At 42.1% G+C, this 27,674-nt stretch overlaps 1 protein-coding gene across 10 annotated transcripts in view; it reads left to right on the top strand.

Moving 5' to 3' along the window:
• Positions 1-27,674, top strand: part of DOCK3 (dedicator of cytokinesis 3) — a 599,374-nt gene that overhangs the window by 463,002 nt on the left and 108,698 nt on the right. For 9 of the 10 annotated variants that reach the window (XM_012771410.3, XM_076008055.1, XM_076008080.1 and 6 more), the window contains exons 13-14: positions 8,585-8,673; positions 20,129-20,254. In XM_012771410.3, the coding sequence (XP_012626864.1) occupies positions 8,585-8,673; positions 20,129-20,254 (215 nt within the window). The other variant, XM_076008095.1, reaches the window with a different exon arrangement.

Genomic DNA, 27,674 nt, shown 5'->3' on the forward strand with positions numbered 1-27,674 from the left:
CCCACACTTGGGCCCCTCAACAACAGGTGCAAGTGCCAGCCTCAGCAGGAATATAGGGCAGTCCTCAGGTTCCCAGAGAAACTCCCCAGCAAGGAGCAGAGTAGCCACTGGCATGCCAAAGACCCAGCATGAGGAAAAAGAGCAACTCAGCTCCACAGCCTCACTAGTGGTAGTGGGATCCTCCTTGTTCTCATATACCACACATGGTGGAGCTCCCTCTCATGGCCTGACCTCCACAGCAATTTGGAGCAGTCAGGCAAGTCATATGCCATTTGCTCTCAGTTTGCAAAACTGTCCCAGGCAATAAAACTCAGTGCCTAGGCCACAACCATGCTTCTCAGACAGATCTCCTCTCACTCCAGCCACCATGAGGGTGGGGGGTGCCCAACCCCAGTGCCCATGGCTGGAGCCCACCCCACACTCATCTCTCAGTTCCAATACCAAGGCCCCACCCCACTCTAGACCAGATCACCAATCCCTGGCCTGAGAATCTCCAAACCAGTGACTGCCAGCCTTGCAAGCTGACAGACTCTGGCAGAGACCTCTATGAGCTAGAATCAGAAATGGCCTCCTATTGGCACTCAGGTCTGGGAGCATGTGCAGGTCACTTCCCAGTGCCATTCCTTCCTTCTCACAGTCTCCCAACTTCTCCAAGTCAGATCCAGGGTTTAGTAGGGTCAAGGAACTCCCCTGTCTATCCCTGAATTCACTCAGCTTTACATTGGACCCCACTACACAGGCTGCTGCCCACCTTTTTCCCAATATCTGAAGGTTTCTTTCACTTTTATGTTGAACTCCTATGTTCCTTCTTGGATAAACATTCACAGTATGAATCTCTATATGCTATTTCCAAGTGAGTGAGACATACTGGTAAAGCTCCTATTCCACCATCTTGGGGAGGGGGAACTCATCTAATCTTTACAAATGATTTTAAGGCTCCTAGTTTAGTGTCAGGCACATAGAACATGTTCAGCCAATGTTAGTTCCTCTTCCATCTTTGTTTAATGAGAAGGATATGGTCTGATGACACTCTTCAAGCAGCTTTTCCGGCTACAACCATGCATATTTCCTGTGAAGCATGGAATTTTGATTAGATTTGTCAGAAGAGGGAGTTTCTGACATAACCAACAGGAAAATCAGCACTGTTTATTCCTTGTGAGATTTTCAGATACATATTTTCAATGTAGATATAGAAGTAAATATGTTCCAGTTTTAAACAGCTCCCATCTGGCCAGTAGTGGACAGATACGACTCATGAGAGCCCGTCTAGAATGAATCACATTGGTTTATTTGTGTCACCTTCGTCTTAGATAAGAATAAATCAGGCCATTTTTATAGAAATGTGTCCTTTTTTATTCATCCTTATTAATGCTTCTCTCTTCTTTTGCAGTATAGGTAAGGACAGCATGAACCAGTGGTTAGTATTGGTTATATTCCTCAATCTGTAGGTTGTTGTCTATTTTCTAGCTTATTAGGGCTATCAGTCAAATAAAGGCTATTAAAATAAAGCAGGTGCCACCGAAAGACAAAGAATTTTAATATAGAGTATTAGCAGCAAATTGAGTTGCAAGCCAGGTCAAAACTGAATAGTTACAGACAGATAAGGGCAAACAAAATGGGAATGCTGACTGATGTCAAGGAGACAAGTATCGTGAAGCCTGATGCAGAAACAGGGTTTTAAGAGTCCCAGTACTCTGCGGCCTTTACCCTTTTACCTCCATCATGCCTTTGAGACCAGGTAGACTCATATTTGGACTCCAACTCCACCTCAGTCTTCTTATCTATAAAATGTATATGATAATCCCTATCTTATTGGATAATGAGAATTAATTAATGTAAATTTGGGGAAATGCTCCAACACTTATCTATGTTTAGTAGGTACCCTTTCACAATCATTTAGAATTTCTTGAATGCTTTTTGGGATTTCCCTCCTTGGGGAAGGATGAGAAGAAAGTTGGGTAAATACCCTTCAGAAACATAGATATCAAGAAGAGGCAAGTGATAAAATGTACTGCAATGCACAGGAAGAATATTCTGAACTCTCTTTGTTGAGCAGAACCTGCATACCTGCTTTGGTGCTTCTGAATGCTTGGATATCCCATGTAGAAAACCAAAAACTTACATCCTTCTGTCTTATTCCTTGAGTAAAATCTCTGGATAATTATAGTGGTGAATATGCTACTTCATTGCCTGTGCTTCTATCTCCTCTAGGGGGAGAGTTGGCTGCCACAGAGGTACACAGATCACAAAATCCCTCATACATCTTATAATTAAGGACTATCAACATCAGTGATCATGCTCTAAGTATTCATTTGATTGGATGTAACATAATTGTGTTTCATTATAATCACAACTCATTTAATTATTTAATAAATGCTCACATTTATAATTTTTCTTTACAAAATATCCCAGTGATTGGTTAAAATATGCTGATGACACCACATCCACCTAATTTCAAATGATTTGAGTAGCTTCCTTTTGCACTCAGCCTGTGCTCATTGTCACTCAAATCACACCTCATGTGCAAGATGAGCATATTTATTGGCATATTTATTTTCCCTGTAATCCTTCCTCATCTGGGACCCTTCTACCCCTGAGTTGTGACAACCAAAATTGTCTCTAGACATTACCAAAAGTCTCTGGGGACAAGATCATCCCCAGTTGAGAACCAGTACTATAAATCTACACAAATAGAAGTAAATCTTTTTAATCTAGTAATTTCTATTTCACATTCCCCCTGGAAACATATCCCTGTTATATTTTTAAATAACTTTTAAGATACAACAATATTTTAGTCTGTTCCCAAGTTCTTTAGCCTTTCTTTAGGCCCTTTGGGTGACTTTTTGCCCTCTAATTTTCAGTGCCTCTTCTTTCTTACTTCTACCCAATGCTTATATTTATTCTCATGTCTCCAAGGCTTGAAATGCTCAACATATTCTTTTGTGCTCCTTTTTCTCCCTTTCATTTTAAACCATTTTTTTCCAGAACCCTGTAAGAGAGTTTTGAGGCAAAGGGGATTGTAGTTGTTGCAGTCTTGTGATCTTCAACTGTAGTCATCATAGATTTTTGTTGAATACTACTTTATGAATTCATGGTTGACTGTATCTGCCCAGTATTTTAAAAATTAACACTGTATACTAACCCATTCTTTGATTTCTGGGTATATTTAAAGCATAAAGGAATGGTGAGATATCAGTGGCATTTGAGTCATGTTGATGGTATGTATGATATGATGAGAATGACACATTACCTCTGTGGTCTTCCTCCCAAATACATATCACTTCAGTCTAATCATGAAAAAAATACGGGAAAAAACCCCAGTTGAAGGCTCTATAAAATACCTAATCATTACTGCTCAAAGTTGTCAAGGTCATCTAAAACATGGAAAATTTGAGAAACTGTCACAATCAAGATGAGCCTAAAAAAATATGATGCCTCAATGTAATATGGTATCCTAGGTGGTATCCTAGAACAGAAAAAAGACACTAGGTAAAAACTAAGAAAGTTTGAATAAGGTATGGACTTAACTAATAATAAAGTATCAGTGTTAGTTCATTAATCATGACAAATATACCATAATAACATAAAATGTTAATAGAGGAGGCAGGGCACAGTGGCTCATACCTATAATCCCAGTACTTTGGGAGGCTGAGGCAGGAGGATCATGTGAAGCCAAGAGTTCAAGACCAACCTGGGCAACATAGCAAGACCCTGTATATATAAAAAAAAAAAATTAGCTGGGTGTGGTGGTGCACACCTGTAATCCTGGTTACTTGAGATGCTGAAGCGGCAGGATCACTTGAGCCCAGGAGTTCTAGCCTGGGCAAGAGAGTGAGACCCCTTATGTAAAAATAATAATAATAGGAGAAACTGCATGTAGGATATATGGGAACTCTCTGTAATATCTTTGTAATTTTCTGTAATGTAGAACTGTTATAAAATAAGAGTACAAATAAATAGGAAAAGAATGTCCAGAATAATGGTCTTTCTGTGCTAAGTAAGGATCAGTTATAATGGTCAGAGTAAGCATTTAATGACTAGTCTTCAAGCACCAAATAATGAACTCTATAAAAATCAAAGAACATGTATGGTCAGAGTTTCCTTTGTATATTTTAAGGCTTTGCTCTTTCTTATTCTAAGACAGTAAACCTTCTGATTGTCAAATAACTGTATCACTCCATAGTGCAGAATAGTTTCTCAAGATGTGCTTTCAAGTGAGTAACATGATTGTGGTAGAGAACATGACCAGAGTGTGCATTAGTGACTTACAAGCTATAGGAAGAAAGAGCCAGGCTCAAGATGAATAATGAAGCCTTCCTTTCTTTATTCATCCCCTGGAGGGATGGCCTCATATCAGAGAGGTACATTAGTACACGAGTAGAAAGCAGAGAATTAATGTTATTCTAAGGGTCAATGAAGTTTATTAATTATGCTAAACATTGTAAAGCTAAGACAATATTATTGAAAGAGATTACACTGAAGACTGCATAGGTTGCTAATTGTTAAGAAGAAAATGATGTAGGTTTTATTTTAATATTGAGAAGAGGTTGCAGAAGTATTGTTCTTGGTGTTCAGTAATGTGAAGGAAAAAGGAAAGTTTCTTTTGTATATAATATTATTTATTCATCATTGACAGAGAGGTAGTTTGTAGACCCACAAAAAAGAAAAAGAAAATGGAGGGATGGAGAGAGTGAGATTGTGAACAAGCCAATTCATGTGCATTTCTATGGGTTTGAAAGCCCACGTACTCTTTATACTATTAATAATTTAAACCAAGGACTTGTGAGTAAGAAGGGCCATAGAAGGTGCATATCTGTCACCACAGAATAGGATTTTAGAGTTACAAAGCAATTTTACCTAAACATGTCTTTACTAAGTACATCAGGTATAACATGGGGATGCTACTAAAAGAATGGGAGGATAAAATAAAGGGGCATGGAAGTGATGAACTCTATAATGGGGTTAGGACTAAAGAGAGTAATTTTAAAAATTGAACAATTTAATGTATCATTAACATCATACAATATTTGAAAGCAAGTTTCGTATTAAGAGGACAAAGAGAATCATTGGTAACTGAAGGTAAGTTGATGGCTTTGGAACAATAACTTGGCAATTCTGTAAAGCTAAATTTTGTTTATAGCCAGTCATGAGTAGACTCTGTGTTTCCTCTGGAACCACCATGATCTTCTATGCAAGCATATTTCCATTTATTGGTGCCTCATCTTCTTTGACTCAAACAAATAGGGACATATGGCCATTTCATTTTTCCCTTACTTTTCTCCTGAAATGTGATGTTTCCTGAAAATGGTAATGTTCTCACTGGCCCTTTTATTATTTTCCTCTTAAATATAGATAAAACTTGTGATGGTTCCATAAGATAGCCATAATGCAGAATGTTTTCCTCAAGTCTTCCTTTACTTTAATGTAATTCTGATACAGATTGATGGCAGAGTTTTAATTAGTAACATTTAAGCTGTAAGAATAGCAAGTTGACTAGTTGACTTTGGAAGTTACTCCATTCATTCAACAAATATCAAAAACTTACCATGTGCTACAAGTTTTGCTACATGGTGGAGATCATTAGCAAGACCCAGCCCTTGCCTTCTGAGTATTTATAGTAGAGTGAAGTAGACAAATAGATGCCCTAAAATACAATAGGCATTCGTCTGGAAATCAGAATTCATTGAAGACCAAAAAGAAATAGTGGTCAGGTTCATAGTAGGGGTGTTGAGAAATGAGAATGACAAAGACAGAAACCAAGAAAGGATTGATCAAGGAGATAATATTAAATAAACCAGAACATATTTTTTTAAAAAAAGAAAGGAAAGAAATAAAATTAGTAAAGTAGAGCCTTTGTAGGTATCAAGCAAGAAATGCATATGCTTAAATGTATAACGCTATTGGGCTTTTCTAAAGTAAAAGAGAAAAGTAATAGAGGACCCTGAGGTGGACTGCCTTAAAAGTTTGAATTCTGTGTACAGGAGGAAGCTGTGAAGGGAAAAGGGTTAATATATGACCAGATTGACATTGAGGAAAGGAAGATGTTTAAAAGACCAGTTAGAAGGTGATTATGCTGATCCAGAAGAGAGATGATAATGACTAAACTAAGATCCTGAAGAGGAGAGGATGGATGTGACAGATTTTAAGATAATAAAATCTGTAGGAAAGGGTGACTGCTGGGAGGGTATAGTGAACTAGTGAGTTCCACTCAGAGAGAGGTTATAAATGGGAGCAGACAGGTTCAAGAGAAATGATGAACTCTCATGGCTAAGCAGGTCAGGAGCATAGGGATGAGTCTGGGCTGGAGACACCACTTTGGGGCTGGGCAGCCTCTCGTAGTGGCTGAAACTATGGTAGTGGATGAGATTGCCCATCAAAGTTTGTAGGGTAAGAAGGAAATGGGCTGAAGGGAGAGCTGTGAAGGCCACCAATAGTTAAGGGTTGTGAAAGGGGAGAGGAATGGCAGGAATAAGCCATCAGTTGTCTGGCATCTGAATTGTATGTTTTGGTTGAAAAAAGCAAACATACATCTGAGTGAAATAATACATATTGTCACTGTTGGTGTGGCTGAAAAAGCACCAGCTCTACTATTCCAAGGGACCAGTGAGTGTTTTATTGGAGTACTGAAATTACCCCATGTGTTTTGGTGGAAGGTAATTTTCAAGGCTTTTCTTTTGTAGTAAGGGAGGGAATATTTTATTTATGACATACTATGATCAGATTTTAAAATAACTACTGATCTTGTAAACCTAGAAAGTAACAAAAAAACAACAGCGGCCAGGCGCAGTGGCTCACCCCTGTAATCCTAGCACTCTGGGAGGCCGAGGTGGGCAGATTGCTCGAGGTCAGGAGTTCAAAACCAGCCTGAGCAAGAGCGAGACCCTGTCTCTACTAAAAATAGAAAGAAATTAATTGGCCAACTAATATATATAGAAAAAAATTAGCCGGGCATGGTGGCGCATGCCTGTAGTCCCAGCTACTCAGGAGGCTGAGGCAGGAGGATCGCTTGAGCCCAGGAGTTTGAGGTTGTTGTGAGCTAGGCTGATGCCACGGCACTCACTCTAGCCTGGGCAACAAAGCAAGACTCTGTCTCAAAAAAAAAAAAAAAAAAAGGCAAGAACAACAGCAAGGCAAGTCTTTTGAATCCTCACCAGCTGGGCACTTCTCTGACTGGTTGGTTGGACAAGATGAGAGAGACAGAATGCATGTCAGACAGGAAGGGCTGAATGTGCTGCTGCTGGCACCTCTCATTTTTTATTTTCATCTGAGTTGCTGTTAAAATATAATCACAGGTAATCGTTTTTAAGAACACTCGTTCCCCTTACTTTGTTTGGAAGGAATTCTATAAGCAGAAAGTTATCCTCAGAGTTCTAGGCTGTAATAACCTCACCTTTAACCATGCATCACAACAGCTAAACAGAGTAAATGAGGCTTATTTATATGGCTAAGGATTCCAAAGAGCCACTGATCAGATAACAGAATTAATTATTTAGTCTTTCATACTGGATGGCACATGCTATAACTTTTATTGGGATTTCCTCCTGGAAATGACAGGACACTCCTGAGTTACCAATGAAAGATCTTATGGGTTTTCCTTTGTGCATGGTTCTTTTTCCTGGGATCAATGGGTCCATACCTTCCTAACTAACAAGTGAAGGGTAGGACCAGGGCTGTGGGGACTCCCCTGAGTGTCAAATGGAATTTTTCAGAAATTACCTTAAATTCATTCCAACTGTTTTATCAAAGTGTCTGCATTAGCAAGAGGAATACCTGAGCTCTGTTCCTAAGCTCTGTTCCAAGTGGTTGTGTGGTTGCAACTCTCTTAGAATTTACAGGGAAGACACTAAAACATCAGAACTTAGTAGGAGTGCAGTGTTGTTCCTCCATTCTTTCTTTTGTCCCTATGCCATAGACCCTAGAAAAGAACTTTATCGTTACATATTTAGGCATCCAGACTTCTCAGCTAAGCTCTCCTTCCCCCTGACCACGGAGGAATTCACAGTGAACCAAACCCACTGGTCTCCCAAGCTTTTCTTCTTATCTTGGTCTGGTTGAAATACAGCTACAAGCAAGTGGTATCTCCATTCTCCTGAGTTTAGAGGACTTTCCTCTGTGGCCAGTGTAATGAGAGTTGTATGACAGTATAAAGCCAATGGCACAGCAGTTTCTAAACAGTAGCACTTGTTGATAGGAACTGTTCTTTCTCCATCAGGAATCTTCCTCTAGGACTTAGGGCTGGGCGGGGTGTGTGTGTGCGTGTGTGCATGTGTGTGTATGTATGTGTGTGTGTAAGGGAAGCTAGAAAAAAATAACTTAATATGGGAGAGTGCTACTTTATAGAGGAGGGAATGTTACCACTTAAAAAATATTTTTAGAGATTTATTTTAGAATTTATACCCTTTGCCCAAGTGTGAATCTTCTATACTTAGCAGGAAACAAGCCTTGTCTAATTTAATAAAACATATGCTCATTTTCTTAGGAAAGCATGGAATCCTTTTTCCTTAAAAGTTAGTGTTACACGTTGGAACATCAGACCAAATGTGTAAAATACTTGAGCACCATAACACCTGTCCTTCTGTTTCAGGTGCAACAATGAGAGTGAGTGGTCGCAGATCCATGAGAACATCATCCGAAAGTCCAGCGCCAAATACTCTGCCCCCAGCGCCAGCCATGGTGATGTACTTCTATGGCTAGAAAATTTTGTGTTGTATTTGCAGTTGCTAATTATGCAGCATCTCAGGTGGTGCTTATGGGCTGCTATATGTAAAGTTCAGTTTCCTGCAGATGTTTATTCTCCTGCCTACGCACTTTCTATTAATTCTTTTGTAATAATTTGAGGCCCTCCCTAATATCTGCTGACCAGAATACATTTTCTGTTTTTTCTATGATGGATTCCCCGTGCTTTGATAGGTAATTTGAGTTCCAATTTAAATCCAAAGTGAGCAACAGTGTTGGCAGGGTTTGTTGCATTGTGAAGTCTGTGCTTTCCTGAACAAAGATTTCACATCTAGCCAAATATATATATTGATATCACTCACTTCTCTTCCCATTCCTGAAAGCCTGATACTAATGAGAATCAATGATCAGTCCACCAATATCAGTCATTCTGGAACTAGAATAGAAAATCTTTATTTCAAGGCAGTTTTCATCTATGCTCAACTTCTTTTCCTTTTTTTCTTTTAAAACTCTGTTTAAATAATCTCTATCTAAATCTCAGTGCAATTCTACACATTAAATTGTTTTCTAAGTTGAACATTAATTGCTTGATTAACTTAGAATCACTATTTAAAAGCCTATGAGCCGAGGAGGGGCGGAGCAAGATGGCGGACGAATAACACCGCTGGACAGAGTATCTCTGCAGAAAAGAGAGATTCTAGCAGAAATTAGAGGAAAGAAGCAAGAAGACAAGCATACAGCAGACAAGGGCCGGAAGGAGGGGTACCTGAGACCCCAGGAGACTCCACGGGAGGAGGCTGCGGAGGAGAACTGGAGGCTGAGACCACCGGAGCAGCCTGGAGACCAGCGGCAAGGGTAGGTGGAATTGCTGTTTCCCCTCCCCTGCATTCGGGTCTGCTGGTGGGCTCCCCAGGGGGTGGAGAGACCTGCGGACACCAGCCCAGAGACCGGCGCTGCCGCCAGCTGGCGGTGAGCCTGTAGCAGACGTGGCACCAGGTTCCCAACTTCCTCCGGGCACCTCCGTGTGCACAGACCCCAGCCGCGCGGCAGGCGCCATATTGCCTCCTCCTCCCCTCCGCCGACTATACCCGCGGCTGCCCAGAGAGACAATACAGCCACCAGCCGAAGGCACCTCCAGGGAACCGAACCTTCCCCTTTGGGACCCTACACCTGACTCAGGGGAACTCAGACTGTGAACTCTCTACCCACCCACCCTCCCAGGTGCTGCTGGCACTGTGTTCCCAGGAGAACGGTGCCGACTCAGAGGCTGAGAGACATAGACCCAGCTTGGGCTCCCTGTGGGTGAATTGGGACCAGAAATCCTCTCCCTGGTGGGGATACAGTTTGAACTCTGGGACCCAGAGGTCGGACCTGCAGACCAGATCCCTTGCACCGAGGGCTAGCATTGCCCGGGGCACAGAAGGGTTATACGTGAACAGCCTACTGAGGTGTGTGTGCCTCCAGGGGCGGATCGGCCTCCTAGAGGGCAACCCTCCTCCCAGGAGGAGGCCGTGCGCCCAACCCAGGTGGTGTTCCTGTGCAGGGAACTTCCCCGCCGGAATCACAGTCCGGGGAGGCCTGGTGGCTTGTGGTCTGGCCTGCTGGCAGAGGCCCAGGAGTAGCTGTGGAGTTGGGGAGGGTGGAAAGAAGCGAGGCCCGCTCCAGACTGCGGGTCTCAGACAGCCCCACCCCCACACACAGATTTTCTGGCTGAGCAGGACCATTCCAGCCCCGCCCTGACAGCTTTCCCTGGAAGCAGAGAACAGACTTTGACCCCTGCTAACGGCCTGAGGGCAGGCTTAATCAACCCAGCTCCACCCAGAACAAGAGCTGTTAACAGGACACAAAATCAACAGTATAGCCTGTTCCTCCAAGCAAACGCCACCTACTGACAGGAACGGCATCTTGCACAGCCTTTCCATGGCACCCACTGACTCAATATACAGGGAGTGGTCCAATTTCACCCACAGACACCACCTAACACCTCAGAAACTAAACAAGGTGTGTGAATACCCAAACAATAACTTAAGGAAAGAAACAACAACTGATCGACATGGGAAGAAATCAGCGAAAGAACTCAGGATATATGAAGAACCAAACGGAAAACACACCCCCAAAGAGGAGCACCAGCCCCCTAGAAACGGACAACAACCAAAATCAGGCAACCAATATGACAGAAGAGGAATTTCGTATGTGGATCATAAGAACACTCACCCAGTTGCAACAACAACTCAATAACCAACACAAGGAAACCACAAAAAGTCTTCAGGATATGGGAAAAGAAATAGACACAATAAAGAAAAGTGCAACCGAACTCCTGGAAATGAAGAACCAATTTAAGGAACTACAAAATACAGTGGAAAGTCTGAAGAACAGGGTAGATCAAACAGAAGAAAGAATCTCACACCTTGAAGATAACACCCTCCAATTAAATAAATCAGTCACAGAAATAGAGCAGAGAAACAAGAGAAAAGAGCAAAGCCTACAAGAGATGTGGGATTATGTGAAGAAACCTAACGTGAGGGTCATAGGGTTACAAGAAGGGAAAGAAGACAACACTCAAGGGTTGGACAAGCTGTTTGAAGATATAATAGAGGAAAATTTCCCAGGCCTTGCTCAAAATCTTGATATACAAGTTCAAGAAGCTCAGAGGACCCCTGGGAGATTCAACGCAAACAGGAAGACGTCACGACATGCAGTCATCAGATTGACCAAAGTATCAACTAAAGAGGCCCTTCTAAGAGCTGTAAGACAAAAGAAGCAAGTAACATACAAGGGAAAGCCAATTCGAATAACATCAGACTTCTCTAATGAGACTTTACAAGCAAGGAGAGACTGGGGCCCCATTCTCACTCTTCTGAAAAAAAACAATACCCAGCCTAGAATCTTATTCCCTGCAAAACTAAGCTTAGTATATGAAGGAGAAATAAAAACATTCTCAGACAAGCAAAGGCTCAGAGAATTCACCAAGACAAGACCAGCCCTACAAGAAGTACTTAAAACAGCGTTATGCACGGAACATCATAATAATAACCCACGAATATAAAAACAACCAAAACCCAAAGATATTAAAGGCCAGATATTACAATGGCTCAAGACAGAAATCATAGCAACAACATCCAACCCAACAGAATGATCAGTAATCTACCTTACCTATCAGTTCTCTCAATAAATGTGAATGGCTTAAACTCTCCAATCAAGAGACATAGGCTGGCTGAATGGATAAGAAAATACAGGCCAAGTATATGCTGTCTTCAGGAAACACATCTAACCTGCAAGGATGCATATAGACTAAAAATAAAAGGGTGGATATCAATATTCCAAGCAAATAGAAGCCAAAAGAAGGCTGGTGTAGCAGTTCTAATTTCAGACGGTTTAGTTTTTAAACCAACAAAAGTAGTGAAAGACAAAGAGGGTCATTATATAATGGTGAAGGGCACAGTCCAACAAGAAGAGATAACAATTTTAAATATATATGCACCCAACTTAGGTGCACCCAGATTCATAAAGCAAACCTTACTGGAGCTAAGCAAATGGATTAATAGCAACTCTATAATCGCCGGAGATTTCAACACCCCACTGACGGCACGAGACAGATCCTCCAAACAGAAAATTAATAAAGAAATAATGGACTTAAACAAAACTCTAGAACAATTGGGTCTGACTGACATCTACAGAACATTCTACCCAAAATCCACTGAATATACGTTCTTCTCATCAGCTCACGGGACATTCTCTAAGATTGACCATTTCCTAGGACACAAAGAAAATCTCAAGAAATTTAAAAATCTCAAGAAATTTTCCCCATTCAATATGATGTTGGCTATGGGTCTGTCATATATGTCTTGTATCATTTTTAGGTATGTCCCTTCTATGCCTATTTTCTTCAGTGTTCATATCATGAAAGGGTGTTGCATTTTGTCAAAAGCTTTTTCTGCATCTATTGAAAGAATCATGTGGTCTTTGTTTTTGCTTCTGTTTATGTGGTGAATTGCATTTATAGATTTATGTATGTTGAACCATCCCTGCATCCCTGGGATGAAGCCCACTTGGTCGTGATGGATTATTTTTTTGATAAGCGTCTGGATTCAATTAGCTAAGATTTTGTTGAAAATTTTTGCATCTATATTCATTAGGGATATTGGTCTGTAGTTTTCTTTTTTTGTTGCATCCTTTCCTGGTTTTGGTATCAGAGTAATATTCGCTTCATAAAAGGTGTCGGGGAGGTTTCCGTTCTTCTCGATGTTGTGGAATAGTTTATGCAAGATAGGTACTAGTTCTTCTTTGTAAGTGTGGTAAAATTCGGGTGTGAAACCATCTGGTCCAGGACTTTTCTTTTTAGGGAGATTTTTAATTGCTGTTTCTATTTCAGCAGTTGAGATTGGTCTGTTCAGGGAATCTATTTCTTTCTGGTTGAGCCTAGGGAGGCTGTGTGTTTCTAGAAATTTGTCCATTTCCTCCACATTTTCCAGTTTGTGTGCATAAAGATTTTTGTAGTATTCATAAATTATATCTTGTATCTCTTTGGGATCAGTTGTGATATCTCCTTTTTTGTTCCTGATGGAGCTTATTAGAGATTTCTCTTTTCTGCTTTTTTGTAAGCTTAGCCAATGGTGTGTCAATTTTGTTTATTTTTTCAAAGAACCAACTTTTTTTTTATTAATCTCCTGAATAGCTTCCCTGTTTTCAATTTCGTTTAGTTCTGATTTGATCTTGTTGATTTCACTTCTTCTGCTGGGTTTGGGGTTGGTCTGTTCTTCTTTTTCCAGCTCTTTGAGTCATTTTGTTAGATTGTCTATTTGTGATCTTTTTGTCTTTTGGTTATAGGCATTTATGGAGATAAACTTTCCTCTCTGATCTGCTTTAGCTGTGTCCCAGAGGATTTGATAACTTGTGTCTCCATTGTCGTTTTCTTCATAGAACTTTTTTATTTCCGTCTTGATTTCTTCATTTACGAAGTAATCATTTAGTAGGAGGTTGTTTAATTTCCACGTTTTTGTGTAGAAATGTGAGTTTCTGTTAGGGTTGATTTCTACTTTTATTCCACTGTGATCTGAGAAGGTACATGGTATAATTTCAATTTTTTAAAATTTCATGAGATTTACTTTGTGTCCTAGGATATGGTCAATCTTAGACAATGTCCTGTGAGCTGATGAAAAGAACTTATTCAGTGGATTTTGGGTAGAATGTCCTGTAGATGTCAGTCAGACCCAATTGTTCCAGGGTTTTGTTTAAGTTTTTTATTTATTAATTTTCTGTTTGGAGAATCTGTCTTGTGCCGTCAGTGGGGTGTTGAAATCTCTGGTGCTTATGGAGTTGCTATTAATCCATTTGCTTAGATCCAGTAAGGTTTGCTTTATGAAACTGGGTGCACCTAAGTTGGGTGCATATATATTTACAATTGTTATCTCTTGTTGAAGTGTGTCCTTCACCATTATATAATGACCCTCTTTGTCTTTCACTACTTTTGTTGGTTTAAAAACTAAATCATCTGAAATTAGAACTGCCACGCCAGCCTTCTTTTGGCTTCCATTTGCCTGGAATACTGATCTCCACCTTTTTACTTTTAGTCTATATGCATCCTTGCAGGTTAGATGTGTTTCCTGAGGACAGCATCTACTTGGCCTGTATTTTCTTATCCATTCAGCCAGCCTATGTCTCTTGATTGGAGAGTTTAAGCCATTCACATTTATTGAGAGAACTGATAGGTAAGGTAGATTATTGTTCATTCTGTTGGGTTGGATGTTGTTGCTTTGATTTCTCTCTTGAGCCATTGTATTATATGGGTTTTGGTTGTTTTTATTTAATCTTTGGGTTTTGGTTGTTTTTATATTCGTTAGTTTTTAATATGGTGTTCCGTGCGTAACACTGTTTTGAGTACTTCTTGTAGGGCTGGTCTTGTCTTGGTGAATTCTCTGAGACTTTGCTTGTCTGAGAATGTCTTTATTCCTCCTTCATATACGAAGCTTAGTTTTGCAGGGAATAAGATTCTAGGCTGGGCATTGTTTTGTTTCAGAAGAGTGAGAATGGGGCCCCAGTCTCTCCTTGCTTGTAAAGTCTCATTAGAGAAGTCTGGTGTTATTCGAATTGGCTTTCCGTTGTATGTCACTTGCTTCTTTCGTCTTACAGCTCTTAAAAGGGCCTCTTTAGTTGATACTTTGGTCAATCTGATGACTGCATGTCATGACGTCTTCCTGTTTGCATTGAATCTCCCAGGGGTCCTCTGAGCTTCTTGAACTTGTATATCAAGATTTTGAGCAAGGCCTGGGTAATTTTCCTCTATTATATATTCAAATAGCTTGTCCAACCCTTTAGTATTGTCTTCTTCCCCTTCTGGTAACCCTATGACCCTCACGTTAGGTTTCTTCACATAATCCCACATCTCTTGTAGGCTTTGCTCTTTTCTCTTGTTTCTCTGCTCTATCTCTGTAACGGTTTTATTTAGTTGGAGGGTGTTATCTTCAAGCTCTGAGATTCTTTCTTCTGTTTGATCTACCCTGTTCTTCAGACTTTCCACTGTATTTTGTAGTTCCCTGAATTGATTCTTCATTTCCAGGAGTTCCGTTAGACTTTTCTTCATTATGTCTATTTCTTTAGTGAACTTTTCTTCTAGGTCCTGGAAGCTTTTTGTGGTTTCTTTGTGTTGGTTATTAAGTTGTTGTTGCAGGTCGGTGAGTGTTCTTATGATCCACATACGAAATTCCTCTTCTGTCATTTTGGTTGCCTGATTTGGGTTGGTGTCTTTTCTAGGGGGCTGGTGCTCCTCTTTGGGGGTGTGTTTTCTGTTTGGTTCTTCATATTTCCTGAGTTCATTCGCTGGTTTCTTCCCATGTCGATCAGTTGTTGTTTCTTTCATTTAGGTTTTTGTTTGGATATTCACACGCCTTGTTTAGTTTCTGAGCTATTAGGTGGTGTTTGTGGGTGAGATTCGACCACATCCTGTATAATGAGTCAGTGGGTGCCGTGAAAAGGCTATGCAGGATGCCGTCCCTGTCAGTAGGTTGTACTTGCTTGGAGGAACAGGCTATGCTGTTGTTTTTGTGTCCTGTTATCACCTCTTGTTCTGGGCGGAGCTGGGTTGGGTAAGCCTGCCCTCAGGTACCACCACTGTCGTTAGCAGGGGTCAAAGTTCTGTTCTCTGCTTCCAGGAAAAGCTGTCAGGGTGAGGCTGGAATGGCCCCACTCAGCCAGAAAGTCTGCTTGTGGCGGTAGAGCTGTCTGAGACCCGCAGTCTGGAGCGGGTCTCGCTTCTTTCCACCCTCTCCAACTCCACAGCTACTCCTCGGCCTCTGCCAGCAAGGCAGACCACACACCACCAGGCCTCCCCAGACTGTGATGCCGGCGGGAAGGTTCCCTGTGCAGGAACGCCACCTGTGCTGGCCATACGGCCTCCTTTTGGGAGGAGGGTTGCCCTCTAGGACGCTGATCTGTCCCTGAAGGCACACACACCTCAGTAGGCTGTTTACATATATCCCTTCTGTGCCCCAGGCAATGCTAGACCTGGGTGCACGGGATCTGGTATGCAGGTCCGACCTCTGGGTCCCCGAGTTCAAACTGTATCCCCACCAGGGAGAGGAGTTCCGGTCCCAATTCACCCACATGGAGCCCAGGCTGGGTCTATGTCTCTCAGCCTCTGAGTCTGCACCATTCTCCTGGGAGCACCGTGCCAGCAGCACCTGGGAGGGCTGGCGGGTAGAGAGCTCACAGTCTGAGTTCCCCTGAGTCAGGTGTAGGGTCCCAAAAGGGAAGGTCCCGTTCCCTGGAGGTGCCTCCAGCTGGTGGCTGTATTGTCTCTCTGGGAAGCGATGGGTAGGGTCGGCAGAGGGGAGTAGGAGGCAATATGGCGCCTGCCGCGTGGCCCCGGTCTGTGCACACGGAGGTGCCAGGAGGGAGTTGGGAGCCTGGTGCCGCGTCCGCTACAGGCTCTCCGCTAGCTGGCAGCGGCTGTCTCTGGGCTGGTGTCCGCAGGTCTCTCCACCCGCTGGGGTGCCCACCAGCAGTCCCAAATGCAGGGTAGGGGAAAGGTGAGTTATCCACCTACCCTTGCCGCTGGTCTCCGGTTGCTCCGGCAGTCTCAGCCTCCAGTTCTCCACCGCTGCCTCCTCCCGTGGAGTCTCCCGGTGTCTCAGGTACCCCTCCCTCCGGCCCTCGTCCGCTGTATGCTTGTCTTCTTGCTTCTTTTTTCTAATTTCTGCTAGAATCTGTCTTTTCTGCAGAGATACTCTGTCTGGCGGTGTTTCTCATCTGCCATCTTGATCTTCCCTGGCAGCTGCTTTTTGAAGTGTGTTAGAATCTGATTGAGACCTTGGAAAATACCTGTTTCAGCCTCTCTCATTAAATAAATAAGGAAACTGAAGTTCAGTGAAATGACTTAGTGGCTGAGCCAGGGTGAAGCCTATGTCTTCAGACTCCGGGCCACTGTCTTTTCTAGTCAATTGCCAGGCTTCTGAGCATGGGTTTTCCACTGCTGGTCTCTAGCGTCTTCATATCAGAGAATTTTATAGATTGCTCAAGGAATAGTTCAGGTCATTATTAGTCTCCTTAATTAAAGATGAATCTTTATAAAAGGTTAACTTACTTTGCTATAAATTGTTTCCCATCTTCATTAAACATCATGGACATTTCATTAAGCCTTGTAATTCTGTTTCAAAAATTATTAGTGCTTTTCCTTCAAGTCAAAGCATATAAAAATGCAGAAGGAATTATTATATTGGGTTTGAGCGCAAAGAGTAAATGTATCATTTAGTGGTAACTCTTTTATATGCAACTTTAATTGATTGGTTCTTCATTTCTATTGATGGCCTCTTAGATGGATAGCCACAGACTTAACTTTAGCAGTTCCAGCAGTATGAAGGGCATTAAGGGCAAGTGAAGACAGATAAAGCATTTGGCACACAATTTATTGTGTTAATTTTTATGGGGGAGTATTCCTTTTCCCATTTACAGAGTAGGAAACTGAAGGTAGACAAAGGCACCATGCGGATTGAATTGTAGGAGGATCTGATTCTATAAATTCTTTTCCCCGGTACCAAAAGGAGCCCTGACAAGCAGCTGTGGACATGACAGTAACTTGGCTGCCCTCCCAGGCAAGGCTCCCAGGCTGCAAGGAGGCCAGGCATAGTGGGGCAGGTAGCAGAAGAAATGGTCTCCACTGAGGCCAAGGGCAGGGACCTCAAATGCTGAGGAGGCATCAGTTTCCCTTTCTCCCTCTCCCAGGAACCCGGCACTCTGTTTCCCTTTCTCCCTCCCCTGGGAACCTGGCACTCTGTTTCCCTTTCTCCTTCCCTTGGGAACCCGGCACTAGGGGAGGGCACCCTACCACAGCCCCCCATATCTACCTGGGCCACCAGGTGCCTTGAAACTGAGCCTCCACCTCCCACCCCATGCCCGTTCCCAGCACAGCTTGAGTCCTATTAATTTTTAAATGACTATTAACTACAGTTATTTCCATATTGTGGGCTGTGATTAATTTATATAATTAATCCTCATCCAGAATTTCCACAGGAAGGAAATGGAACACAGGGTCAAAGCCAAGTTGCTGAATCTCCATTATTCCTTATAGGTGTCAATTTGTCCAGTTACTTTTTTATGGACCAGTCTTTAACCTGAGATAAGGTTTAGTAAGAAAATGGTTTTCTTGTGTCAGGTTATCAGGAGGATCAGATTAACAGAGAAATTGTGTACACTTGATTATTTGCAAGTTTTTTACTTGAGGACCTCACTGAGATGATGGGTACGTAGAACATCAAGTGTTACCAGGGGAATGCTTGCATACTGGATGGGCAAGTGGGCTGTTTTTCTGAACTATTTACGGAGGCTCTCTTCCCCTAAGGACCATGCCTTAGCATTATTTGGCATATGCTTCAATAACCCATGTTTTCAAAACCAGAAAGGAAACTCAGAAGTTCCAGGATACCCTACAAAAGGAGATGCAGTTTTTATAATCTCCATTGGTGATTTCTTTCATTCTTTATGTGCCTTTTCACTTGATCTCTTGTGTAAACTGAAGCTTTCCTCTTATTAGTTATGCTTAGAGGTGGAAAGCAGCTGCTCAGGGTCCCTTTGGGTAGTTAGCTTTGACTCTCCCAGCACCTTCAGTCTCCATCGTCACAAGTTTAGGTTTGCATCTCTAGGCCATTTTGGTTGCTCAGAAAATGCAGATGAAAAGCAGTCAGTCAGTACTTGAGTAAATTGTTGCAAATAAGAGTGCACCCACTGATTTTTTTTCCTTTGCCCTCCAACCACAACCCCATCAAATTCTGGAGACTATCCCATCCTCAACTATTTGCTATATGCGGGGCCATCAGGATTTCTAGGTCAGTGCATTTCTGTTTACCCAGAGGATACGATTTGCTGGCTGTGTAAAGACAATGAAGATGAATGAGCTGGGGGCGGGGGGCGGGTTATAAGGGAAGGGTCAATAAAGCACAGGCTGTTATCTGCAGACATTATTGTGGTCTTGGTTCTGGCCCCAGCCTTACAGGTTCATAAACTAGTTGTAATTTAGTCTATTCATTGATTAAGCTATAAGAAATTACTCTAGAGTGATCAAATCCCAAATACTGATTATCTAACCAGAATGTCAGCTGGAATACCGTATGTTTGCTTTTCAGGGCACTGTGATACTGACACTTGGGATACCATGTTTGTAATCCCGGAGTTTCTTGGGGTGCATGAGCTTAGCAGAAACAATGAGATAATTTTGATATTCTGTCTGGGTTGCAGTAGAACCATATTTCTTCCCTTGGCCTAGTTCTGACAGTGCATATTCCTAATTACTGGAATACTTTTATCTACCAGATAAAATATCTATGACTCTTCTGACTTCTATGTTTCTCTGCTTCTCCATCTCCTCACCACTCCCCATTCCAATATCATTCTTATTCTATAATTCTGCTTGCTCCTGTCTTCATTCCAGCTGCTATTCTTCTAATTGTACTCACTGTCATAACACCTTAGTCCTTCATTTCTATAGATATTCATCTTTTGTTCAAGTTTACAGATCATTGAGGGTGCCTCCTGCCAACCCATACATCAGCACCTAAATTCATTATCCTGTTAACAGCTAATCCCATTCACAGTCTCAGAGGGTAATACTCCTAACTCCATATAGGCTTGACCTTTACAGCCTTCTAGGCAGTAGCTGCAGTGGGGGCCCTCAGGAGAGTAGAGGGGAGGAGGGAGTTTCAGAACATTCTAACCTTGTACAGTATTCCAAGGGTGCAAGTAATGAGCCAGAAGCCAGCTAACCTGAGGGAGCATTACAGATTCTCCCAAGTTTTAAACAAAAATTATCTGGAGGGTCTGAAGTCATCATGGAGTCTAAAGCAAGAAGGAAAATGCTGAACTTTGAACATACTCCTCTGAATAATATGACTTTTAATGTTTTTTCTAGTACTACATAACAGGGTGGTAGTGTGGTTCTGAGTAACGAAATGCTTTTGTTTTGCAGGTCTTATCATTGCTCTACAGCTTCTTCGTGGAGACATGGAACAGATTCGGAGAGAAAATCCCATGATATTTAATAGGGGATTGGCAATAACAAGAAAATTGGGATTTCCTGATGTCATTATGCCAGGTAGGCAGACCTGCTTAGGGCTGAGAAGGAAGATGGGTTAGGGGGATGGAGTCCAAAGCTCCTCTCCTGAGCAGGTCATGAACTATGCTGTGGAGAAGCCCTGTAGCCAGTAAAGTTTCTGTAGCCCAAGTCAGGTTTCTGACTGTGTTCTGTAGCCAGTGACCCCTTTGGCTCTTATAAGCATTTGTTCTTTTCCAGAAGCCCCCATATCATATTCACCAGTGCAGTATGACAATACAGCAGATGGGCTTTGTTGTCCCCTATGGAGGCTGGATGGTAGGAACTAACACAGAACTCTTCATGGAAATGCCTTTTTCTACCCTCTCTTTCATCACATTTCTTAGAAGAGAATTGCCTCACAAGAACTTCTTGCTTAAGGGGAAGGATATACCAAAATATGTGCCTGCTATACCAGTGAATCCTATTTGTGTAGGAATAGGAGATGCATTTTTTCCAGCATATTGTGGGGGTACAAATGTTAAGGTTACGTATATTGCCCTTGCCTCCTCTCCCCCTTTGAGTCAGAGCTTCAAGCATGTCCATCCCCCAGTTGGTGCGCATCGTACTCATTATATATGTATATACCCGTCCCCTCCCCTCCACCTGCCCAACACCCAATAAATGTTATTCCTATATGTCCACTTAGGTGTTGATCAGTTAATTTTAATGCATCATAAAAATAGACTGGACAAATGGTATAAATTAAGCACTGTGAATAGTACTTCCTGGCCAATTTCTCAGGAATTATCTCACACCGTTCACCTAATGCCCAATGGAGAGCTCAGGCAGAAAGTGGGAATGCATTGTCTTAAGTGTGGTTGCAGTAGGTCGAAACCAGGTCCATGTTTCCTACTGAGGTAGACATGGATAGAACTAGAGAAGTGGGTCCAAATGGAGCATCAAAGCACAGGGGGCTGTTGAGAGTGAAGCAGGTGGGGAGGCATGGTTCAGATAGGTGACAGGTGGTCTGATAACCAGAGAAGATGTGAATAAGAGGAGGGAGAGGAGGACAGGCAAATGTGTAGTTGTCCGGATAGATTCCAGGAGGAGTGAACTTACCCTCTCAGTTGAGTTTAATGTTCTGCTAAAAGCTTGTTTGCTTCTATTTAAAAGGGCCAGGCCAGGCTGGACCGAACTAATTGTCACCACTTTAAATATCACCTATTTGGAGTATCTCATGGTGCTTCACTAAATCCTCTTGTTGGAAACATTTGCCAGCATATACCCAAGGTAGTGTGGCCTGAGCATAGAGAAGGCCCATGTGATGGGTTTCAACTGCCTTCCAACTTTCCAGGCTATGCCCAGATTTATTTTCTGTCTCCTTCATTCTCTCTCTACAGACATTTTGAATGCAGAGAAAGCTGCTATGCACAGTGTTCATCTACTCATGTACACAGGAGGGTCTTTTGGATGGGAAACCTAAGCCACTAGATCAATTATGTTTATCTCTAAATGCTGAGGAGACTTCATGCTTATGAAAAACACCTATCTAGCTGTTGCAGAGGTGATGACCTCCATAGGACATTTCTCCCATGCTGTCCTGACACCATTCCTCAGTTCTGTGAGCCTGGTATTTAGGAGAAAAAGAGCCCAAGCTAGTCTCTGGCTTCTTGGCAATGTGGCTTTGACAAAAAAATAGATGGTTACCAAAATTGACCTCGTGATCTTTTTAAAATTAGTTACCTAGGCTTGTGTAGTGGAGTAATATATTTTAAGAGGTGTACTTAAAGTCCTTCCTTTCTTTTAAGAACTTTGATTTTCTAAGATTTGGACATTACCTTCCCAATAGCCTTCACATACTCATGGGATTAAAGCCAGGTGAATAAGAAAGGAACTAGACTAGAAAGAACAAGCTTCAGTCAGAAACGTATTTAAGTGAAATTTGATTTCAAGTTCCATTGCCAAAATCTAATCTATGGGAAGAAATATTTTTTGGAATATGCTGTATCTCTTTGTATTGTTGGCACACAGGTTTGTAAATAATTTCTGTCTATGCTGGACATGACTATGGAAATGCGCAATTTCAGGCATTGGTAAGGCAAGCTAAGGTTAAGGGGGTTTTACCTCCCCTGGGCAGCTAAGCAATCATCATATGATTTGCTCTACAAGGCAGAGACACTGGGCAGTTCTAGGAGGTTCAAGGTGGTACCACAGTGTGCTGCTTCCTTGGTTGTCTGCCTTTAAAGTACTGAGTGCTGTAGCTGAAAGTAAGGATTGATTCACAGGCAGAAAGAAGTTCTTTGTGCATAAACTGTCCCTCCTCCACCCTTTCTCTTCCTGAGGAAAGAGCTTTTTACACAAATGGTCACTCCCAGGATTGTGGGCTCTTAACTAGCATCCCCCTGAATGCACCCCAGTATATTTTCAGAGTGGGTTTGCCATCCTTGGGCAAGTTGGTAAGGCTGCAGGAGTGTTTTACTTTGTGATCAGCCTGTTTTGGGAAATAATGACTGTGGTAAGAAGTCCCTTGATGAATCTTCCAAATCCTAGCCACTCCTCCACCTGCAGCTTGTCCACTCTTCATCTATGGGAATATTTTATTAGGGCTGCAGCAGTCCTTTAACCCTCACAGTTCTGGTGTGATCAAGTTACAAGAAGTTGCAACTTCTTAACAAATGAATACAAGAAGAAAGAACAAGGAAAGAAATCATGTCAGTAACAGAGCATTTCAACACTTCAACTAGTCTGAGAAATCAGAGTAAATGGAAGAAATAGAATTATTCATAAACTATGTTCCTTATTTTAAAGCTATCAAGCGCTTGGCAGAAACTATCAGACGCTCACTTGGAGAGGTCTTTTATTTTGTCAGGCTGGCCCAGATAGGTTCTTGTCAAAGCATGTTGGCAGAGCTATAAGGAAGAGTTCGGATAGGCTCTAGCCACACCAGTATCTAACTTGCTATTTCTAAAAAGGTCTTTCTAACAGTCCACCATTGCTTTCCATGGTTGTATACATACACACCACATGGATGCTATGAGCAGGAGATACCCTGCTCTGTGCCACAGCTGAGGCCCTGACTGTAGCACCATCCAACTCTGCTCATGACCAATGGTAATGAACAAGAGGCCACAGAGATGCTGGTGTTCTGGGAGCCAACTCAGGAAATGCCATCTTAGATTATACAAGAACAAATAGACATGGGAATTTTAGCCACATTTTCTGAAATTAAGTACCTACAGCCTTTTGTTGACTAATCACCATATTTCTGTGGGTACTTCTTCCTTCTCTCCAAACTCATTTTAGTTACATACAAAAGCTAAGAACACTATAGCACACTTTTAGTCCTTTCCTAGATTTTTAAAGAAGATGGCCTGGAAAGATGAGCGTGGCAGGTGTTCCAGGTGAATGAGTTGATGTTAGCATTTGTCCCTGTGACTTACACGTCAGGATTAACCATAATAAAACTTTGAAGAAAACTCTCAGCCAAAAGACTATAACCTGAAAGGCGTGATTTAAAACCTCTTCCTCAATAAGGGGCTTATACCCCTTTCCACACCTTGTCTAAGCTAGCAGAGATATGCACTACTTTCTGTGACTCTTTCAATAATATTTCTCAGCTTTTCTAGAAAATTTGTGCCCTGGAGTCATTGGGAATACAGGACTCTGTCATGGTTCTGTGTTAAGTACTACGATGTTTTAACCTGTTTTCTGAGCCTTGAATTTGTACGGTTATCATTGACAGTGGGTGATATGGGCCAAGTTTCATATTAGTTAAATGGTCTTCTGTCTTGTCATAAGAAATCCATCTATGATTAATATGTTGTTTTAACTGATAACTAAGTTTTTTTCCTAAAGCAGTGGTTCTCTAACCTTAGTATGCATCAGAATCACCTGCAGGGCTTAGAATAACACAGATTTCTGGACTCACCCCAAGAGTTTCTGATTGAATACCATTGGGGTAGGACTTGATAATTTGCATTTCTCATAAGCTCTCAAGTGATGGTGATATTGCTGGTCTGGGACTCCCTTTGAGAACTATGTCCTAGAGAATGCTGTGCTTTAGGGATGTTTTTCCCCTCCTTGAGTTAGAGCTGAGGCAATTACTGCTGCCCTCTGGATTGCCCTGAACATGCACCTATGCAGGCATAGCATCCCTCTAGAGCAGTAGTCCCCAGCCTTTTTGGCACCAGGAACTGATTTCATGGAAGACAATTTTTCCACAGACCTGTAGGGGGCTGGCAGGGGAAGTGGAGCTCAGGTGGTGATGCAAGCAATAGGGAGCAGCTGTAAATACAGATGAAGCTTTTCCCCTCACTGGCCCACCACTCACCTCCTGCTGTGTGGCCCAATTCCTAAAAGGCCATGGACCAGTACCTGTCCATAGCCTGGTAGTTTGGGGACCACAGCTCTAGAGGACCCTCTGACTCTTGCCCTCGTGCTCAAAAACACTCTTTTTCCTTGATCCCTGATAAAAAGTGCATGCTTCATCACTGACCTGCAAGAGATGTTTCTTTCTCTTTTCCTGTTTGTTTTAATTGTTCTTGTTTTTTTCTATGTTGTCCCCTCATTCTCGCCCCTTTCTTTCTGATGCAGAGATGAAGATAGTTGGGTGTAAGTTCTGGCTTTTGTGTGTCCTATCTGCTTATTGCCTGCTTTGTTGTCATCTTCATTTGTTTCATGGAATGTTGCAATAATGGGGTGGGGTGTCATGTACATTATTAATCCTTCATCAGCCTCACCTTCTTAGGTAATTGACAAAACATAAAAATAAAAGCTACCAGCCCGTCCTAGAACACTGTATATTTCTCTGGGTGTTCATTAATATCTGAAGAAACTAAGGACATATTGGAATGTTTAGAAAATCTCAAAAAACTTGAGGTGTATAGATAGAGGAGAGGATTTTCTATGAGACAGACCAGTTACATCTACTGAAAAGAAAAGGAATAGTGCTTATCACAAGTCACAAATAATCCAAAAGGCAGAAAGCTTCTCTTTTCAGCTCTATTGGGACATACCTTATATGGAGGGCAAACACATAGAGACATGGCTTTTGGAAGAAAACTCTCCTCAACGGTAGTTATGAAAAAGTTATTTACCATAAGTGGGTTCATAGGACCATGGTCAGTCTGAATGTCAAATGAGGCTTTGTCATTGTCTCTAAGGGATAATTTAGGAATGATCACATCTGGTCCCACAAAGGGTTGGAAGATCATCACATCCCTGACCCAAGAAAGGAATAACTATATATAATGATGTCACACTATGCCCATACCTGTCATCTTGTTACAGCAGAGAGCATCACTGACTTTGTGGTGGTATAAATAAGAAGTGTGACACTAAAGACATGGTGAAAAAAACAAAGAACCCATCTTTTCTGGTTACTCTAAAGAAGTCCTCCAATGAGATTTTTTCTTTTTGTCTCTTCCTCAAGAAAATACGAACTACTACAAAATAAAACATTGGTCACATACCCAAATCCATCTAATTTTAATGGTAGCTAACATCTCTGTATTTCCATGTATACCATTAGGAAGCTTCCTTCTATTCCTCCAAGAGGTAGAATTAGCACCATCCCATGTAGGCTGCTGTGTCTACCTGGAGAAAGTCAGTTCTCATTTTACATGATCTTAAGGGAAGAAAGCACATCGACAGAAGCTCCTCCTGATCCTATCTAGAAGTAGACAAGGTATAAATAATATAGTATTAAGTACAGTATTGAACCCAAAGCTCCTAATATGTAGGGTGAGTAATTTATACAGAAGGAACATGAATATAATAAAGAACTCAAACCAGACTGACTGCCCAAATTTGGGCCCTCCTGGATCATTTCTACTGGAATGGAATTCCACATAGGTTGGAACTAGTGAGATATATGACCTCAAAATCCTAGTAAGGCTGAAGTATTGGCAAGAGATTCTCTTGCTAACAAATGCTCTGGTGCCTGAGCTGGACCTCAGAGGAACCTCTGTGGACAACTACTCTCAAAAGAGACTTGCAAACACATCATGAGCTCTGTTTCTCCACAGTCATACTAGGATGCAAGTCTTCAGAAGGTTAGACCTGTTGCAGCTGGGTGCGATGAAACACGGCAACTCTGTCACAGTGCTCCTGAGCCCCCTAAGATTTCTGGTCAGCACTGTTTCCTTCTAAGATCTCTCACTCCATAAGGACCCCAGAGTATTTCAGACCAATCCTTGTCATAATAAGATAGCCTCCAGTTCATTACCTTGGTCCTCCCCAATAGCTGTTTGTGTAGGCTCACGGGAATCCGTATTTTTGATGTATAGTTGCCATGCAATGCAGCTGTTCACACATAAACATTCCAAGCCAGGTATAAGTGAGCTATGGCCCATGGGCCAAATTCAGCCGGCAGTCTGTTTTCCTACTGCTTGCCAGCTACGAATGGTTTGTTACATTTTGAAAGGGTTGTAAAAATGAATGTGCAGTAGAGACTTTTGTGATCCACAAAGCTTAAAATATTTACTCTCTGGTCTTTTACAGAAAAGGTTTGCCGACCCCTGCAAACTGAAGTAGCTAGTTCCCTGACCTGTAGCTCTACCAACAGCTGGCATTGGCCATCATGTGAAATTGTGAAAGGGGCAGAAACTATTTATTCTGAGACCCTCTTATAAGAAAAAACTCTGTTCATTCATCTTCATTCAAGAAACTCTGTTGAATGTCACCAGACCACTAAGCACACTGAGATGTAAAGATTACTGACACTGTAAGATGTTCTGCCAACCTTAGGAAGCAGAGGGCACCCAACAAAGGGAAGTGAGGCTGCCCAAGGCCCTTCCTAAAAGAGAGATCATCATCAGGGCCACCCTCAGCAATACCTCCTCCTCCCTACAGAAAAGCCTCATTCTCCCTGAAAAACACTCCTCCATGCTGCCAAAGAGCTTCCCAGCCCCCCAGCCCCAGCCAAGCTTCATCAGTGTCCTCCCAGCAGACCCCCCTGTTCTGGTTTCCTAGTGTTAAACCATGGAGAACATCAGAATCACTTGGTGATTTTTTTTTTTAATATGCATACACAAGACCCACTGGAATCTCATTGAGTGTATGCTAGAAATTCGTTTTTAGCAAGCTCTCAGGTGATTCACAGGCAACTAGCCAGGCAGTGGTCTGCAGACTACCTCCAAAACCACCACTCATGCCTTCGCTTTTTCATTCTCATTGTAACATGAGAATGAGAATGAGCCTATCCTCATCCCTTTCCTGGTATATTTTCTGGCAGTTGGTACTAAAGTTTACAGGAGCCTCCTGGACACAGTGCCTTAACTCAAAGGCATGATTCCACAGATAGGTTTTGTGAACATGTAACAAGCAATAGCAACAGCTGGAGAGCAGACGAACCCTGGGAGGCTATCATTAAGTCAGGTCTGGGTCATTAGATCCCTGGAGGTTTTCACATTTGCTTCTTATTAGGTTTTTTCCTAGTTCTGTGGGAATTAGTGGAGATCTCAATTTAAATGATCCCCAG

The sequence above is a fragment of the Microcebus murinus genome, chromosome 1, assembly GCF_040939455.1.
Source record: "Microcebus murinus isolate Inina chromosome 1, M.murinus_Inina_mat1.0, whole genome shotgun sequence".
In the NCBI taxonomy this organism is placed as follows: domain Eukaryota; kingdom Metazoa; phylum Chordata; class Mammalia; order Primates; family Cheirogaleidae; genus Microcebus; species Microcebus murinus.